The sequence below is a fragment of the Schistocerca piceifrons genome, chromosome X, assembly GCF_021461385.2.
Source record: "Schistocerca piceifrons isolate TAMUIC-IGC-003096 chromosome X, iqSchPice1.1, whole genome shotgun sequence".
In the NCBI taxonomy this organism is placed as follows: Eukaryota; Metazoa; Arthropoda; class Insecta; order Orthoptera; family Acrididae; genus Schistocerca; species Schistocerca piceifrons.
This window is the reverse complement of record NC_060149.1, coordinates 345788208-345806294: the sequence shown is the minus strand read 5'-3', so window position 1 is coordinate 345806294 and position 18087 is coordinate 345788208. Positions and strand designations below refer to the sequence as shown.

Sequence of the window (18087 nt, the reverse complement as noted above, 5' to 3'; positions counted from 1 at the left end):
CCGGATTGGAAGGGTGTATTGCCTCTGCCGGTGGTCATTTTGAACACAACTGTGATCGTCAGTTGTCTCGTTAATGGGCAAAATCCATATAACTAGTGTATACAGTTACACAATACCTGTGGCAGCACACATTAAAGAAAAACACAACTGTCGACGTGGGAACTTACCTACATACGACATATCGTAATGGACTCGCACTATAATCCCGCAACAAACACCACTGACATTCTAATTTACCCTACTTTTTGTTCTTTCAGTGTCAATAGGTATTGTTCCACGTAAAAAGTGTATGTTTGCATAAAAAATACGCTTTTAAGTATTATTACAGACTGTTTATTGGCTAACAATACGAACCCCTGACTACCAATCCATTCTGTGAAAAACTCACATCAATAGCACTTTCTGTTTCCACAATATTTGCCGTGCAAGCTTTAGGTGATTCACCCTGTATAGATGTCAGTGGTTTGAAAGCTTTGACTGTAGACTGACTTCAGCAAAGCATAAATGAATCCAAAACGCCTAAAAGCTACTTACAAGAGCAGGGTGATGTACAAATCAGTATGCTAGCCCGGAGGATCATGAAGACGAGCAATGACGTTGCCTTGCGGAACCAAGAAGTCTATAAGCAATGTGCACAGCTATTGCTAATCTAGACCTTGAGGCCACCCAAATATCAAGAGTTAACAACAGAATATGGAACGAAGTATGTTGTGAATCACGGGAAGGGACAAGATGATGAATAAATGGTACACTGAAGAATCATCACGGTGTTGTAGAGAATCGTGTAACATTTGAATTAAGTTGCGTTGGGCCAGAAGAATTGCTGGAAGACTAAATTATTAAATTCTTTATTGTAATCGTGGTAATGAAACTCTGTCTGACGTGTAACCTAATGGTACCATGGTGAGATTAAGTCAGACTGTGAATAAGAAAGGGTTTTAATCTATGATTTTTTAAATATTGCTATCCACATAAGCATCACAATAATTTCGAAAGAACAGTAATAACAATGCTGTCGAATAGTTCGTCTATAAGTCGTCGTGGCCTTGTTTATTCTTACCATCATCGAAATCCGTTCGTGGCTGCCCTTAGAGATGGGTTTCCAATAGGGTGATACATATTCACTTGTGGTGAAACGTTTTCTAGGGCCGCAAAACTCCAGTACTTAGTGTGCAAGTTTAGCTTACTTAACATATTGGGCCAACAGACAGAAACATCTCAACACGATAACAATAATAAACAAGCTAATCACTAATTTAGGGGGGGGGGACAATATTAAAACGAATCGAGCTTCCATACACACAAATACTGACTCACAAGCACTTGTAAATTACAGAGAATCAGTTCTTACAGTTTTATTTCATTGGTACATTTTCAGTTCCATCTAAACGAAACTCCACTCCTGTAGGCACAAAAACAGTTGCGTGAATTGCTTTAAGAACTGTTGCCCTCTACCACCATTGTTAAATGTAGGGAAATGATCTGAGGACTTACTTATATCAAGTTCGGTAACATATAACTCTTTTAGAAAATATATGTATATATGTGTGTGTATATATATATATATATGTGTGTGTGTGTGTGTGTGTGTGTGTGTGTGTGTGTGTGTGTGTGTGTGTGTGTGTGTGTAGTATTATCTATGGTCTGAGACTTCAGTCTGACATTTAGTGAAAACGGATTACTCTACGTGTATGATCAGGAGCTCACTTGTTATTCATTAATAAAGAGATTCTTTGGCAGAGTACTGACTATGACTGCTCTTCTCGCCCTGTATGTGGCAAAACAGACGTTTTCTTATCACAAGAAAACAGATAATACTAAAATTTTTATTGCTTCGTGACAACAGCTACCGTTTGTTGGTGGCTGTCACATCAAAATTTTTTTCTGCTGGCTGCATGTTAATTTGGATGGTAGTTTGTGTGCATTTAATATCTTCAGAAACTGAAGCTTTCACTGTACTAAGTTTCATTCGCATTTTGCAATAAATCAAGTATTGAATTTTTTTCTGTGTGTTAGAATAGACAGCTGGGGGACGAACCTAAAACTTTGATGCTACCCCACAACCCTTACTTTGTCCAAGCAACTCTAATAGTAACAGAGGCGGAGTGAGTAAGAAAGCCACAAATGCACTTTCAGTGGTCCGTAAAACTCGCTGCCCTGCTTCTAATCTGCTACAAGTCGGCAGAAATTAATGTCTTACATCTTCGTTATGATGAGAGTTTATGGAAGTAACGCCAACATTTCCCTGTTGGCATGTATGTATTCAAATTATTGCTGCAGGATTTATCGAGAACCTCATTTAAAAAATTGCCATGCAGTTCTGTGGCTCAGAAATTTACAGGAAAGATACTGATGCAAATTGTTGATGAAACATTAAAGATGGCAGTTGTATATATCAAATGGGAAAAATGATTACAGTCCCATTTGGCTAAACTCTTTCATAAGATTTCAAAACAATAGGAAACTATTTTACTCCAAAGTATCAAAATATTGATCAGAGTTCTGCAGACAGTATTTTGAGATACACTGTCTGACAAAAAGTGAAGGAGCTGGAGGACATAGCCGCATGTTAGTGTACAGGGTTTGTCCGGAAAATAATGGGTCGAATTTTTTTTGTTTTTTTGTATGTATTGATCTGATAGGTTCAGAAACATAAAATTATTGGAAGTATGACTCTCCCCTCTCAATACAGTTTTGTCAGTGCGATTTCCATGCGTCATAAGCTTTCTGGAACTCGTCAGCTGGGATGCTCTTCAGGGAAGCCACCGAAATAGCTTGCACGTTGTCCACTAACTCGAGATGATTTTCTTTAAGGTATCTCTTTTTCTGAGGAGACAAAGTCGGTCAGGGCCAGGTCGGGATGTAGGGTGGTTGCGGCACCGTTGCCTCGCCGATCCAGGTCACATAAGTCGTGACAACAAAGGCGATGTGAGACGGCGCGTTGTGGTGGTACACTTTCCAGGAAGCGCGAAACTCCATTCGCACACTTGTGACCCAGTGATTCGGTCTCTGGAGAACTGCCTTGTAAAAGGTCTGGCCACAGGTTTCAATCTCATGGTGCACTGTCGTCTTTGCACCAAAATAGCAATAAACATGGACTTTGCCCGGGACATGCTCATGCGAGTCTTCTGGCGCGGCGGCGACACTATATGCAATTCCTCTCTCTGCCTCTTTGACTCCGGATCGTACTGAAAGACCCTTGACTCATCCCCAGTGAATCACGTTTTCCTGAAAATTGCGATAATTTTCAAGAACTCGACGAACTCTTCAGAGTTTCACGAGTTCTTCACACTTTTCCACTCGGTGTTGCTTTTGCTCGTCGCTCAAAACGCTGCGCACAAGTTTTGCGCCAGTCTTCCGCTTGGTCAAATCTTCTGATACAATCTCGTGAACAATACTTTTCGGCAAGTGCAATAATTCGGACATGAAGCGAACACCCATTCGACGGTCTTAATTCAGTAACTGGCGCACACAGGTCACACGGCCCTCCGTCACGCTCCTGCGCAGGCCTCGTCGGCGACCTCCACCCGAATTTCTCTAAACGTCTTCTACCATCTGTTCGACTGCTACCTGGAAAGGCAGTCGTCCCCGAAGGATTCCTTAAACATTCAAAAAGATTGCAGCGGCGTCTTGTTCAGCTTCGCGCAAAAAGTTATGGCATAGCGTTGCTCTGAAGTTATCTCCATCGTAAGTTCGATGCGAACTCTACATACAGAGTCCGAAAGAAACCGTCCTATTCCTCCAAGAGAACGGAGCCAAGTGATCTACTTACGGCTGGAAAGCTAAGGGTCCTTGCCATCCTCCTCAACCTGAACACACCCTGCGATTTCGTACATGTACACACCATCGGCTGATATGTAATTATATATGAAGATAGTAAGTGTTCTCGAAAGAGCAGATACCATTGCTGACCGCGCAGCTTCTCTAGAATAAATGGCTCTGAGCACTATGGGACTTAACATCTGAGGTCATCAGTCCCCTAGACTTAGAACTACTTAAACCTGCCTAATCTAAGGACATAACACACATCCATGCGCGAGGCAGGATTCGAACCAGCGACCGTAGCAGCCGCGTGGTCTAGAATAAATGATAGTTAATTGAAACCCTCAGCTGCCGAAAGGTGTTGTTGGTATACATAGATGGGGACAGTTCAAAATGAATGCCCCGACCGGGACTCGAACCCAGGATTTCCTGCTTACATGGCAGACGCTCTATCAATCTGAGGCACCGAGGACACAGGTGAATAGCGCGACTGCATGGACTTATGCCTTGCACGCTCCCCGTGCAAATATCTATTAGGTACATTACGTATGTAGATTGTGGACAGTTGGTAATGTGGGAATCACGGGGAGCGCGCAAGGCATAAGTCCCTGCAGTCGCGCTATTCATCTGTGCCCTCGGTGGCTCAGATGGATAGAGCGTCTGCCATGTAAGCAGGAGATCCCGGGTTCGAGTCCCGGTCGAGGCACACATTGTCAACTGTCCCCATCGAGGTATGTCAACACCTGTCGGCAGTGAGGGTTTCAATTAATTATTATTTATGATATGTTATTATCTATGACAGGTAGAGCCTTCATCAGAGTGCATTCATTAGTGTTGCTCTCGAGTTTAGTACTGTTACCAGGTCTTGTTCAGTATATAAGTGGCCTAAACAGCGTTAAATGCTGAGTGTCACTGTGTTTGTAGGACAGCTTTCCTCAGACGGCCAACGTAATAAGCCTCATTTCACCTTTTGCCAGCATTGTAGGATAAACAAGTTTTTACTAACAAAAATGTAATTTTCTGTCTTTCTTTATGGCCGCGCGGGATTAGCCGAGCGGTCTCAGGCGCTGCAGTCATGGACTGTGCAAGCTGGTCCCGGCGGAGATTCGAGTCCTCCCTCGGGCGTGTGTGTGTGTGTGTGTGTGTGTGTGTGTGTGTGTGTGTGTGTGTGTGTGTGTGTGTTTGTCCATAGGATAATTTAGGTTAAGTAATTTGTAAGCTTCGGGACTGATGACCTTAGCAGTTAAGTCCCATAAGATTAACACACATTTGAACTTTTTTTTTTCTTTATGATTCAATGAAGGTTACGTTTAGCAGTTGTTCGTCGTTTCCATTGCAGTAGCGTAAGTCTCGACCCAGTATATTTTATTATGCTTATCACCATAGTAAATTCTGCTGTGATTAGGCTTCTGAGAATGCTCACTAATGAGGTCGCTTTCGGAAACGTCAGCGTCCCAATTTTCTGCGGTGAGCATCAAAAGCAATTCCGCCCGGGCGGACCCTCACTGATCCGGAATCTTTTCAATTTCTTCCTACGACTGTAGTGATACACACTTTTTCGCCATTTTGGTTAAATTCTCTTGCGAAACAAAGAAACTATTGATTATGTGTGTCATCATTTTAGCATATTCGAAAGCCTGTTAGTGACTCTTGATGAGCATTTGGCGAACTGTTACAGTATTCAAATGTAGGCTATGCAACATTTTGTGAGTGATCTATTTCATAGACGAGTTGATTTAGCCAACATATTCCTTCTGCTTGCTTTACTCTCTTGTGAAATAGTGTGAACTTTCATTTTACAAATGGAAGATGGCTGTAATACATTAAATCTATGCTAATTCATGCTACGTTTTTATATTTAATGAGTGGTGCAACATTAAATTTTTCTATGTTTGGATCTAGTTAAGAGTCTTCGTGTCAGCCTCAAATCCTATCACAATGTGATCGCATATTCCTGTATTTTCAACAGTAACAATTCGGTACTGAATGTGCTGAAGCAGACAACGTACATCAAATATCGTCGCGATAGTTTTCTGATCGGATAAGCTATAACGACCTATTGAAATGTGTGACAGGGACGAAGAACCTGAAATACTGGCAGTCCAGTTGATGTCACACAATGCCACATGCTAGTATCAGATGTTGTCCAACGCATATGAGAATTCATGTATCCCCGCGAGACTTCACTGAATCCTGGAATGTAATTTCATTGAAGAGTTCACAGATGGCAGTGTAGTAAACTCATTTCGAGTATTATTGATAAATTTAAAAAATGTAAAATTACTGCCTTGAGCTGCTGGTAAAATTCTTTAATTACACAATCAGTTTCGGGCGATTGGTCATCACCAGATTCATAAAAGGATTCACAGCTTCATGTTAGGCGAAATCTAAAATTATTGTGGTCAAATGATAACGCCATGAATTAGACATTGTCAGGAATTAGACACTGCCAACATATCTTAAAATAAATTGTATCGTCAGTCTATAAAAATGACGCTAGGTAATGTACTCATTCGTGAATGAGAACACTAACTACCACCGTTTTTATAGACTGACGACGTAATTTACAGTGAAGCGCCAAAGACACTGGTGTAGGCATACGTATTCAAATACAGAGATATGTAAGCAGGCAGAATAAGGTGCTGCAGTCGGCAACGCTTATATAAGACAACAAGTGAAACTTCGTGGCAGATTAAAACTGTGTGCCAGACCGAGACTCGAACTCGGGATCTTTACCTTTCGCGGGCAAGTGCTCTACCAACTGAGCTACCCAAGCACGACTCAAGCCCCATCCTGACAGCTTTACTTCTGCAGTACCTCGCCTCCTACCTTCCGAATTTCATAGAAGCTCTCCTGTGAGGACGGGGTGTGAGTCGTGCTTGGGTAGCTGAGTTGGTAGAGCACTTGCTTGCAAAAGATAAAGGTCCCGAGTTCGAGTCTCGGTCCGGCACACAGTTTTAGTCTGCGAGGTAGTTTCATACCAGCGCACATTCCGCTGCAGAGTGAAAATCTCATTCTAAAGACAAGTGTCTGGCGCAGTTGTTTGATCGGTTACTACCGCTACAATGGCAGGCTATCAAGATTCAAGTGAGTTTGAAGGTGGTGGTGTTGTCGGCGCACGAGCAATGGGACACAGCATCTCCGAGGTAGCGATGCAGTCGGGATTTTACCGTACGACCACTTCACGAGTGTATTGTAGATATCAGGAATCCGATATAACATCAAATTTCCAACAGCGCTGCAAGAACGGTAACGACGACGACTGAAGAGAATCGTTCGACGTGACAGAAGTGCAACCCTTCCGCGAACTGCTGCAGATTTCACTGCTTGGCCATCAACAAATGTCAGCGTGCGAACCATTCAACGTAACATCATCGATGTGGGCCGTCTGAGCCGAAGGCCCACTCGCCTACCTTTGATGACTGCACGACACAAAACTTTACGCCTCTCCTGGTCCCGTCGACAGCGATGTTGGACTGTTGATGACTGGAAACATGTTGCCTGGTCGGACGAATCTCGTCTCAAATGGTATCGAGCGGATTGACGTGTACGGGCATGGAGACAACCTCATGAATCCATGGACTGTGCATGTCAGCAGGGGACTGTTGAAGCTGATGGAGGCTCTGTAAGGGTTCGGGCGTGTGCAGTAGGAGTCATATGGGACCCATGAAACGTAAGTAATCATGCTGTCTGATCACCTGCATCTATTCGTCCATTGTGCACTTGAGAAATTCCAGCAGGATAATGGACACCCCACACGTCCAGAACTGCTACATAGTGGCTCCAGGAACACTCTTCTGAGTTTAAACACTTCCTATGGCCACTCTTACGGATTTATGAAACCAGACATGAACATTATTGAACATATCTGGGATTCCTTGTAACGTGCTGTTCAGAAGAGCTCTCCACCCCGTCGTACTCCTACGAATTTATGAACAGCCGTGCAGGATTCATAGCGTCAATTCCCTTGAGGACTACTTCAGACGTTAGTCGAGTCCATACCACATCGTGTTGCGGCACTTCTGCGTGCTCGCGGGGGCCGTACACGATATCGTGCAGGTGTACCAGTTTCTTTGGCTCTTCAGTGTATATTGCGGTATAACAACAGTGCCTAATTCTTGATTTTATTAGTTGACGATAATGATGATAAATTTCGCCTAACGTGAAGCTGTGAATACTTTAATCAACATGATGTTGGTCACTCGCCCGAAACTGTTTCTATAGTTATTTTCCCAGCAGCTCAAGGCGGTAATGTGACATTTTTGAAATGTATAAGAGCTGTGGGACACTAGCTCCTGAAAACATATCGCAAATATTGAATTTTCTACAAATACCTGATCACTTTTATCTGACAAACCTTAATATCACTAAGTCTTACTCATTATGTGCGAATGGGATCCGACGACTAGATGGTCAATGTGAAGCAACATTGTAGAAAGGGGCCTGAAAGGGAAATTATGAATTGTTTCGTCTTTGATGATTGTTACTGTAAACTGACTTAGTGCTAAGCCTGCGTGTTCAGGATATCTCGTCCTGGTTTTACATTGTTTTTTGAACGTACAAATAAATTCCACAAATGGCACGGACAGTTTTAATACCATAGTTCTTTTATTGTTTGTGATAATGTTGCTGTTAGCTGTATGACTGCTCACTTCGGCATTTCTGGCATTCTACAGTCCACTCTCAACTTTGCTACACTCGTTACAAGAGTTAAGTTTGTAAAATGTTTCGTGTTGTATTTTCGTCTAAAGTGAAACTTGTTGCAGCTACAGCGATTACAATCACAGGAACGTAGTGGGAAGGGACGAAGTTACACGAGGGCAATTTGGAAATTAGGGTACGACTGGTCGGAAATTGAAACCAGAGTGAAAATCAAAACAGTTTTATTTACAACAGTTGGCTACGTCTTGCAGCTAGTTATGTACATAGTCGTAATGTTGGTATAATGCAGCTGCCTGTGCTTTCCGCCACTTCTCTACGCTGGTGTGCAATTCACAGTCTTTGCCAAAATGTTGTCTACACAGCCAGCGGTTCATGTGAGCAGAGAGAAACGTCAGAGAGAGCCAAATCCGGGTTGTATGGTGGGTGTTCAAACACTTCCTATCGAAAACGCTGCAAGGGCGTCCTCATTGCCTCTGCTGTTTGAGGCCGAGAATTGTCACGAAGAAAGACATGCATGACAAACACGATATGTAAGGTTGCATGAAAGCAGGCGAAACCTTGCAGCAGGCACCCATACTTGGAAGGAGACACTATTGTTCTGGGAATCTTTACGTGCTCACTGTGTGCTCAGAACAGAAAAGAGCGACGCGACGCGATCGACAGGCATACTGGAGACACTGCCCAACACAACTGTGCAAAGCTTTATCAGATTTTCACTGTCGTTTGCATTTCGCGGCCTATCTGAACTTACTGTCCGAATAGCCCTCGTAGATAATGCGGATGAGGCTTGCGAAGACATCATATTCGTATTTAGTGTTCGGAGGAATACCTTTAATACTCAGAAGTAAACCTAACAAGATAAGAACTTGGCCGGAGTTGAAATTTGAGGTCCGAACCACGTTACGAAAAGGTCAGTTGCATTACAACTGTGCTGTAATGCTCACAGAAGTAAAGAGCACTTGTAAATCTGAATGTGATTCAGGCAACTACATCTTGGGACTTAAGATGAACACGCGCCCTCTGAAACCAGAGAAGAAAACCTGCACCCTTTTCTTCCCAAGATTACAGACCCGGAAAAGACAGTAGATGTGTGGAAATGTATTCAAGGGAACAAAAGAGACAAGAAGTAGCTGAATGTTAATGTGGATTCTGTAATATTTTAGTAAGTCTATGGATTAGTCGTTGGTGTGTTTAACTTGAATCGTAATTCACTTAATTTCTTTTTTTGACTGTTTAACGTGTTTCATCAGTAGGTAGGGGAGAAAATAGAGTTTAAAGTTATTATTAACATATTTTTGCTCACAAGACTACAGCATGTGGTTTCGGCTTCAGTGACCATATGCATCCTGTGAAGAAAATCGTCCACGAAGCTGGCAATAAACTGATATTATCATTTCCTGACAGGCTATTAGTGGATCGTTCTAAAGCTCATCTCGAGACTTCGTAGAAGATATGGTCACTTTGCTTTTATCGACCAGGTCTTCTCTCTCCATGGACCTTTATTTGACTCTTCGAAGTACAGTATAAGGGCAAGCTCGGTTTTTCCCTACCACATTTTGTTCGCTGCCAAAACTGTGTGTCATATACAATTCACTTATTGACAAGGTGGGAACAACAGTTCCATCCAGAAATATTTTCGGAACGTAGTTGTTGGTGGATGTTCGCCGTGATGCGGAGTCTTTTCTCGTGGCTGTTGCTGCCCCAGTGTATTTCCGTCGCACAGGCAGACTGTTGTCGCTAGCGCCGAACATGGCCATTGATGTAAAGAAACATTGGGTTTAACGTCCCGTCGACATCGAGGTCATTAGAGAGGAAGCACAAGCTCGGATTGTGTTAGGGATGGGGAAGGAAATTGGCCATGCCCTTTCAAAGGAACCATCCCACCATTTGCGATTTAGGGAAATCACGGAAAATCTAAATATGGATGGTCGGACGCGGGTTTGAACCGTCGTCCTCCCGAATGCGAGTCCTGTGCTAACCACTGCGCAACCTCCCTCGGTGCCGTTGATGTAAAACCAGCATTCGATCCATATTCAGTGAAACTGGTCTGTAATAGGTTAAGATTTTTTAAAAAAAGATTAAAAGTGCATAATAAAACATTTTTGATACTGACATTTCCTCTACACAAACTAATAAAATTTTCAAACGTTTTATGGCTTATTACTGCTCAGCGGCAGATAATCTCTTAATTGAGTTTCTTCTTACTCCGCCGCGGAGTGTGTTGTTATGGAAGCAACCCTTAGACTGTGGCTGAGTCCCCATCGCGCATGATCCTTACGGCAGCGACACAGAGGAGGCTGAAGTATATTCGTCAATTCTTCACTTATTACCTGTTCTCGAAATTTTTTAAGTAGGCCTTCGCAGGATGATTGGCGCTTATCTTCGAGCGTTTGCCAGTTCCGGTTTTCAAGCATTGTCGCAACCCTCATACAAACCTACAACCATTCGTGCTGCCCTTCTTTGACCGTATACAAAGTAGAGCAGATCAGGGAACAAGAGGCAGCCGCTTTAATGCGAAATCATCCAAGCAGCAGTTGGTGCCCATATTACCTTAAGAGATGTTCCAGAACAGCTCTGGAAGGCGAGGTGTTCAGAGGAAATTATTCACCAGGAATTCAGTTGGGAAAATATTTTTGAATGGAAGTACTATTACTGGCGTGTGAGTAAGTGAAGTAAATTATGTCCGAACTGGCGAACAGTGCCCATGCTGAATCACGTGGATGCGGTGATAGCGAAGCATCAATACAGTTAGTGTGGACCCTCTGAGTTGGACAGAGCTATCCACTGACGAGCACAGTTTCTCTCAAGATGTCAACCAGTTCTTATGAAACCCCTTGTACTCGTACCACAGTGTTTATGCTGGCGACATCAGTCTCCTAGTGTTTCGAGAGACGATCACGCGTTACCTGCACTGCGTAGTTATCCGTCTACAAGCAACTTTAGTGGTGATCGCCATTGGGTCTGCCCAGTGCCTTCGCTGTTGTCCAGAGGGGCTCTCGGATATCAATGAATCCCATACATCCCTCAAATACTACCGTAGTGGAAACTATTAGCATGCAAAAAGAATAAATGACCTATTGTTTGAAAATTTTCTTTATGGCATGAATGTCAAACTCGCAGCCTGCTGGCCGCATTCGTCTTTCTTGTCCCATTATCTTCTAAACGTACCAAAATGAACCTACATATCTATGCAAATTACAGTGCGTTGTAGCCCACAAGATTTTATACCACGTTAGCCTCAGAGTTTAACACGTCTGTTCTACACACTGCCAAAAGCCTACAGTGTTGCTCTCCAAAGCAGAGGCACTCAAGTTTATTGCCTCATTGGTGATCAGCTCTATTTCAATCATGAGGCAAGTGGATATTTTATTTTCACATCTATATCTACATAGGTACTCTGAAAATCACACTTAAGTACCTGGCAGAGGATTCGTCGAACAACCTTTACAATAATTCTCTATTATTTCATTCTCGAACAGTGCACGGAAAAAAATGAATACCTGTATCTTTCCTTGAGAGCTCTGATTTCCCTTATTTTATTATGATGAGAGTTTCTCCCTATGTAGGTTGGCATCAGTAACATATTGTCGCATTCGGATGAGAAATTTGGTGATTGAAATTTCTTGAGAACATTCCGCCGCAACGAGGAACGCCTTTGTTTTAATGGTGTCCATCTCAAATCCTGTATCATATCAGTGACTCTCTCTCCCCTATGTCTCGATAATACGAAACGTGCTGCTCTTTTTTGAACTTTCTCGATGTTCTCTGTTAATCCCATGTCGTAAGGATTCCACACCGCGCAGCAATACTGCAGAAGAGGACGAGCAAGCGTAGTGTAGGCAGTATCTTTAGTAGAACTGTTCGATTTTCTAAGTTTTCTGCCAATAAAACGCAGTCCTTGGTTTGCCTGCCCCACAACATTTTCTGTGTGTTCTTTCGAAATTAAATTGTTCGTAATTGTAATTCCTAGGTATTTAGTTGAATGTTGGGCCCTTAAATTAGACTGATTTATCGTGTAAACGAAGTTTAGCTGATTCCTTTTAGCATTCATTTGGATGACCTCTCACTTTTCATTATTTAGGGTCAATTGCCTCACCTTTACTACATCGTCGGTCCCTTATCTTAGTCCTTAATTCTCTTGCTGATATTACTGGTGCTCATTTATATCTTTGAAATATCTCCTTGTTCCATATGTTGTAATGGCCTATTCTTTATATCTGTAGTATTGTTTGTATGTAATTACATGAACAGAGTGGGTTAATTAGGGTAATTCAGCGATTGTGGTCTTAACGCACGTCACTAAAGAATATACGTAATTTTTAGGTTTCGCGTAACCCTAAAGGTAAAACAAACAAGCATGTTACTTACAGGGCAATACGTGTGCTCAGCAGAGAATATAAGAGCACGAGATATCGTAGTGCTTCCTCTGTGGAATATTTGAGAGACTCTCGTGTGTGCGCAATTCGTGAAAAAGTCGATCGTATATTTTACGTACATAACAAATAAATTTAATGGACTATATATGTAGTAAACGTTTTTCAAGCTTATATTTCGAGTCTTACGGAAATGATATGGAAGCAGATAATAGCCTGTGGAATTACTTACCATTTTACGATTTGCTTACGAAGGCATAACAAGAGAAAGAAATATTCTGTGAAATTAAGTACCATGTGTAGTTCTCGTCGCAGTTGTCAGCAGAATGACCATTTCGCAGTATTTTCAAGTATTTTCTAGGTTGTCGACTAAACTTAGTAGACGTACAGTCCAGTATTCCGATAGCCTCCTGTAGCGTGTCACACGTGGCTACTGACTGTCGCTCGTTAAAATAGGGGGCACAGTAAGCTGTAGACCTGCTATTGAATTATCAATGCCTCGTGTAGCTGCCTGTTATGTCTTATCAATGTGTGTTTGGCGATTATTACGATTACAGCATCCTAATTACCATGTAAAGTTTTTAAGTCAACAAAATTATTGATTGCTACTGTAAACGTCCTTGTCATTCGTAGGGCATATATATTTCGCACGATTTTGATTGAATTAGCTTTTATTATAATTTTTTATTCGTCGATATATTTATCGCATGCATGACTGCCTTATGTGTGTATTGAGACTGCATTTATGTCAACAGAGGAAATAAAATTTCTTGTAACGTGTATGTTTATTATATTTATGGCATCTAGAGTAACGTAGTTTACTAGTTAGAGATACTTTAAACGTCCTCTCATTGCAGCCATTGCATATACATATCGTAGTATTCATTTTAAACCGTATCATTGAAGGTTACTTTGGTGCATAAACAGAACTGTCATTACTCTGTCTGGATTAACTGCAATTGTCTCGTATTGTGGACCTTCTTCCTATATTGTTCACCTCCTCCTTGTCTGTTCACAATTGACTTCGTTCTTTCAGCTTGAAAAGCATATCGTTCGAGAATAGTAGTAAGGCAATAGCTGCTCGTGCCTGGCTGCTAATGTTGGTGGTTTGGTTGCAGGTGCTGTCGCTGGGCGCCGACGTGCTGCCCGAGTACAAGCTGCAGTCGCCGCGCATCCACAAGTGGACAATACTCCATTACAGCCCCTTTAAGGCGGTGTGGGACTGGATCATATTACTCCTCGTTATGTATACCGCCATCTTCACGCCGTACGTTGCTGCTTTCTTGCTTAACGAAGCCGATTTCAACACGAGAAAAAGCAAGAAATACGGTGAAGATCCTATCGTCGTGATCGACCTGATCGGTAAGTGAATAAGTCTAGAATTCCATAAGTAAAAAGTGTTCGTACTGTATCTGCACGGATCCTACACAGCACTGCGCAGTCGCTCACCAGTTGAGACGCATGTTCTGTCTCACCTACTTGCTTTGTCCACCCATACAGATAGATTTGTATTACATTTTCCAACATAGAATCTATTTCTTACTGGTGTATCACGTGAACATAATCTTGCAGGCGCAAGACATTAAAATGTGGCCCAAAAATAAACGAAAATATAAAAGAAACGGTACCTTTTTTAAGGAATACGTGAACAGCTTACATGTTTTTACCTTGTCAGAATATATGTCCAATAACAAATAAAGTGAGTTAACTGACGGTGTGTCTATAGATGCTCTCGATTCCAGTCAGCTCGCAATACTATAAATTGGGTAGAAAATATTGCTTCCTTTTAATTTTAAAATGCTGACACAAAAGTGAAAAATAAAAATGTTATTTAACTACAAAACATAATTTTATGGTAACTGAACTTCCTTCATCTACACTTCCTCTCCCCCTTTAATCACAGAAAAGTGATAATTGAACTTCATTTAGCATTATATTTCTGAATTTGAATTCAGCGTGCAATATTCAGTGTACAGCCCAAAATGTATTCAGTGTGTTGACACTGAAGATGTATGGTTAAATCAAATCCGATAGTGGTATAAACGAAAATCAGTGTGAACAATGAGTGTGGACCAAAACAGCTCATTAAATGTTAAAAACTTTGACTTCAGAGGCACGTACAAACACTAATCAAATAAACAGTGTCCGCAGCTCGTGATCTGGCGGTTGCGTTTTCGCTTCCCGAGCACGGGGTCCCGGGTTAGATTCCCAACGGGGTCAGGGATTTTCACCTGCCTCGAGATGACTGGGTGTTTGTGTTGTTCTCATCGTTTCATCATCATTAATGAAAGTGGCGAGACTAGACTGAGCAAAGGTTGGGCGCAGTTGAGAGCCCCACAAACCAAACATCATCATCAAATAAGCAGTGTGTAGATATGCACAGACGTAAAACAACTTTAAAATATACACTTGTGGTGTACGTTGTATCTTTACCACCATAATGTGATTTGTGATTCCATTTATTTAAACAAAGTCATATCTATTTGTGTCCGCCCCGATAGCTGAGTGGTCCGCGTGACAGATTGCCGTCCAGGGGCCCGGGTTCGATTCCCGGCTGGGCCGGGAATTTTCTCCGCTTAGGGACTGGGTGTTGTGTTGTCTTCATCATCATTTCATCCCCATCCGACGAATGTGGAATCGAATGTAATAAGACCTGCACCAGGGCGGCCGGACCTGCCCCGTAAGGGGCCTCCCGGCCAATGACGCCAAACGCTCATTTCCATATCTATCTGTGCACTGAATAATTAGTGGGCTGCTGAGGTACTCGTGCAAATGTCGATAAGTTAACTGCAATAAATCTAAGAAAACTGCAACGGAACTTAAACAATCATTTACGTTTTTCATTTCACTGGCCTCTATGCTGCCATCCCGTCTCAGGCATGGCTATGGGTTTCCAATGTACCGTTAGTGTGTGACTTACACAACCGAAGAATCAACTGACGGAGATGCGTATACATGTGTGCTCGAGGCAGACTAATCTGCAATATCCTTCAATTACATAAACACCGAGTTTCTAAAATACGTCTGATTTAAGCCTTGTGTGTTCGCATCTGGCTTTAGGGATTATACTAAAAGGCATGAGTTTAAATGAAGCAATTATTGTATCAGTCGTAAATATACTCTCTCACAAATCCATTTGTTGTTGACAACTGAGCAGGTATGTTTCAAATATGCGGTTGTGTAGTCACACTTATAACTCTGAACCGAGCGAGGTATTGCAGTGGTTGGCACACGGGACTCGCATTCGGGAGGACGACCGTTCACACCTGCGTCTGGCTATCCAGAGACGTTAAACGCTCATCTCCGTCTCTTATTATTCAGTTTCGAAATATTCAACTGGAAGACAGTTTTATGCTCGCAGCTGCTATTCTCTGCGTCTTTTATAGGAAGGTATTCATAATGGAGCTGGTGCATTCAGTTTTCGTTCTCTGCACCAGTATATGAGTTTCGTGTACAATTGCAGCTTCTGAGGGACTGTGCTCTTCCAGACCATACTGTCATAAGAGTAACACTTGCCGTTACGCTTTCTACATCACATTTCTATTAATAATGAAACAAAGAAATGAAATCAGTATTTCAATATAAATGTCACAAAGCAGCAAAGATAAAATATCTTTACAAGAAACAGATTATCATTTAAGATAATGAAATCCTGATAATCGAACATTCATCCGCAGTTGTCTGTTAATGCGTTATATTTGGAAGATTTGGATCCACTACAGAATCAGTAGCATTTCCTGATATAAGCACAGTAGACTGCCCGTCTGATCTACGGGTCTGAGCATTGCAAATGTTTTTTTAGTAGAATTGGTGAGTCACTCATGACGTTACGGTCTCGTCAGGTCACACCGATGCTGTAATGACGTACATCACTGAGTGTACGGATGCTCTACGGCGACGGTTAGTTAATTTGTGTCGCTACTTGGATGAATAATAGTCATCGAGAAGTTGTTGAACAGCATAGACGCCCATTTTTCTTCAGATTTTGTTGGATTTTCGAGCCGTTGTTAGGAATCGAAACGGGTTGCCTGCTAGACCTTCAGCGAATCATAGCTGCGCATGCCTCTGCAACTTCTTAGTGTGCTGGAGGAGATTGAGGTGACAGAAAATACTATACTCTGCCCTCCTTACAGGGCGTAATGCTGTTCAATTCGTTGCTCTCACAAGCTGCAGCCGATAAGACGAGAGTTCCTAGGGCTACGGGATCTAATTGTTCGTGCCTGGTTTATTAGACAGAAATTTCCTGAGGGTGAAAACATGTTTTCAGCGAGGTCTTCAAATTTTCGCTGGTTAATTCCTTTAATTCATTTTAGGTTATCGATCTGTGCCCATAACGTCATTGTACAGGCGTTCGTCAGCGATTCAGTAACTATACACACAGATTTGTGTTGACAGAGCCTCGTACATTCCACGAACAATTTTACAAACAGATCCCACGCTAGAGTGGTGTCCACGGGAGTCAACGAATAGAGCGTTCTCTGAAGACATTTGTTTGTCTAGTTTGGCACGGAATCCACGGTTTTGAAGTGTCGCATTTTGTTGCACGAGTTCCTACTTGAAGCAGGTAGTCGGATGTGATAATGATACAGCCTGCGTTTTAGGGAACCTAGCAGAGAGGTGCAGGGTGCGCTTGTAGTGGCGTTGGCACTCTGTCCATTGCTGCCCACTTCACGCCGTAACCGCAAACTTTTCACCTCTCCCCCTAGCTCTCAGCTCCTTGCATTTTGTATCATCAGCTGGACGGCATAAACTGGTACTGACACTGCGTAACTTTGTTCTGTAGTTCGTTGCACTCTATTTATACACTCGACCTACAATCTACTGGTTTGTGTAACCCGAAACATGAACAACTCGGGTACATACTGTTACCAGCTGAGAATGTCTATACTGCCATTTCCTGTTCCTCGGGTTCGCCTGTACACTAAGCTAGCTCGACCAATCTCCAAATTAGGACTCTCCATCCCTGTTTATGGTTGGTAGTTAGAATCAGGTGGTGTAATAAGTCTGCTGTGACTCTGGCCAGAGTCTGTCCACACTGCTGTAGCACGTTGCAGTAACTAGTGAGGAGGACAGTTGAAATAAATGTGGCAGGTTGTCATTAAATAACAGTACGCAATACATTGAAGTTCTGTCATTGTTTAGCTTATTTAATCCTAGATTACTAAACCCTCGTAAAATTTACGATTTCAGTTAGTACCCACTCGCGGTTCTCTCCAATCTAGTATTCGTGGCATACCACTGAAGATACTATAATTTACATTGATTTAGTAACAGTATAACATCCCCCCCC

The 18087-nt window shown here is 42.3% G+C and overlaps 1 protein-coding gene and 1 non-coding gene across 2 annotated transcripts in view; both read left to right on the top strand.

Annotated features, from left to right (window-relative positions):
- Nucleotides 1–18087, top strand: part of LOC124721780 (potassium voltage-gated channel subfamily H member 2) — an 887059-nt gene that overhangs the window by 283646 nt on the left and 585326 nt on the right. Inside the window, exon 2 of the mRNA XM_047246894.1 lies at nt 13916–14159. Coding sequence (XP_047102850.1) covers nt 14042–14159 — 118 coding nt within the window. The 5' untranslated portion in view covers nt 13916–14041. The remainder of the gene's footprint in view (nt 1–13915; nt 14160–18087) is intronic.
- Nucleotides 4394–4468, top strand: Trnat-ugu. Its single transcript has one exon. It is a non-coding gene; the product is annotated as a tRNA-Thr (tRNA).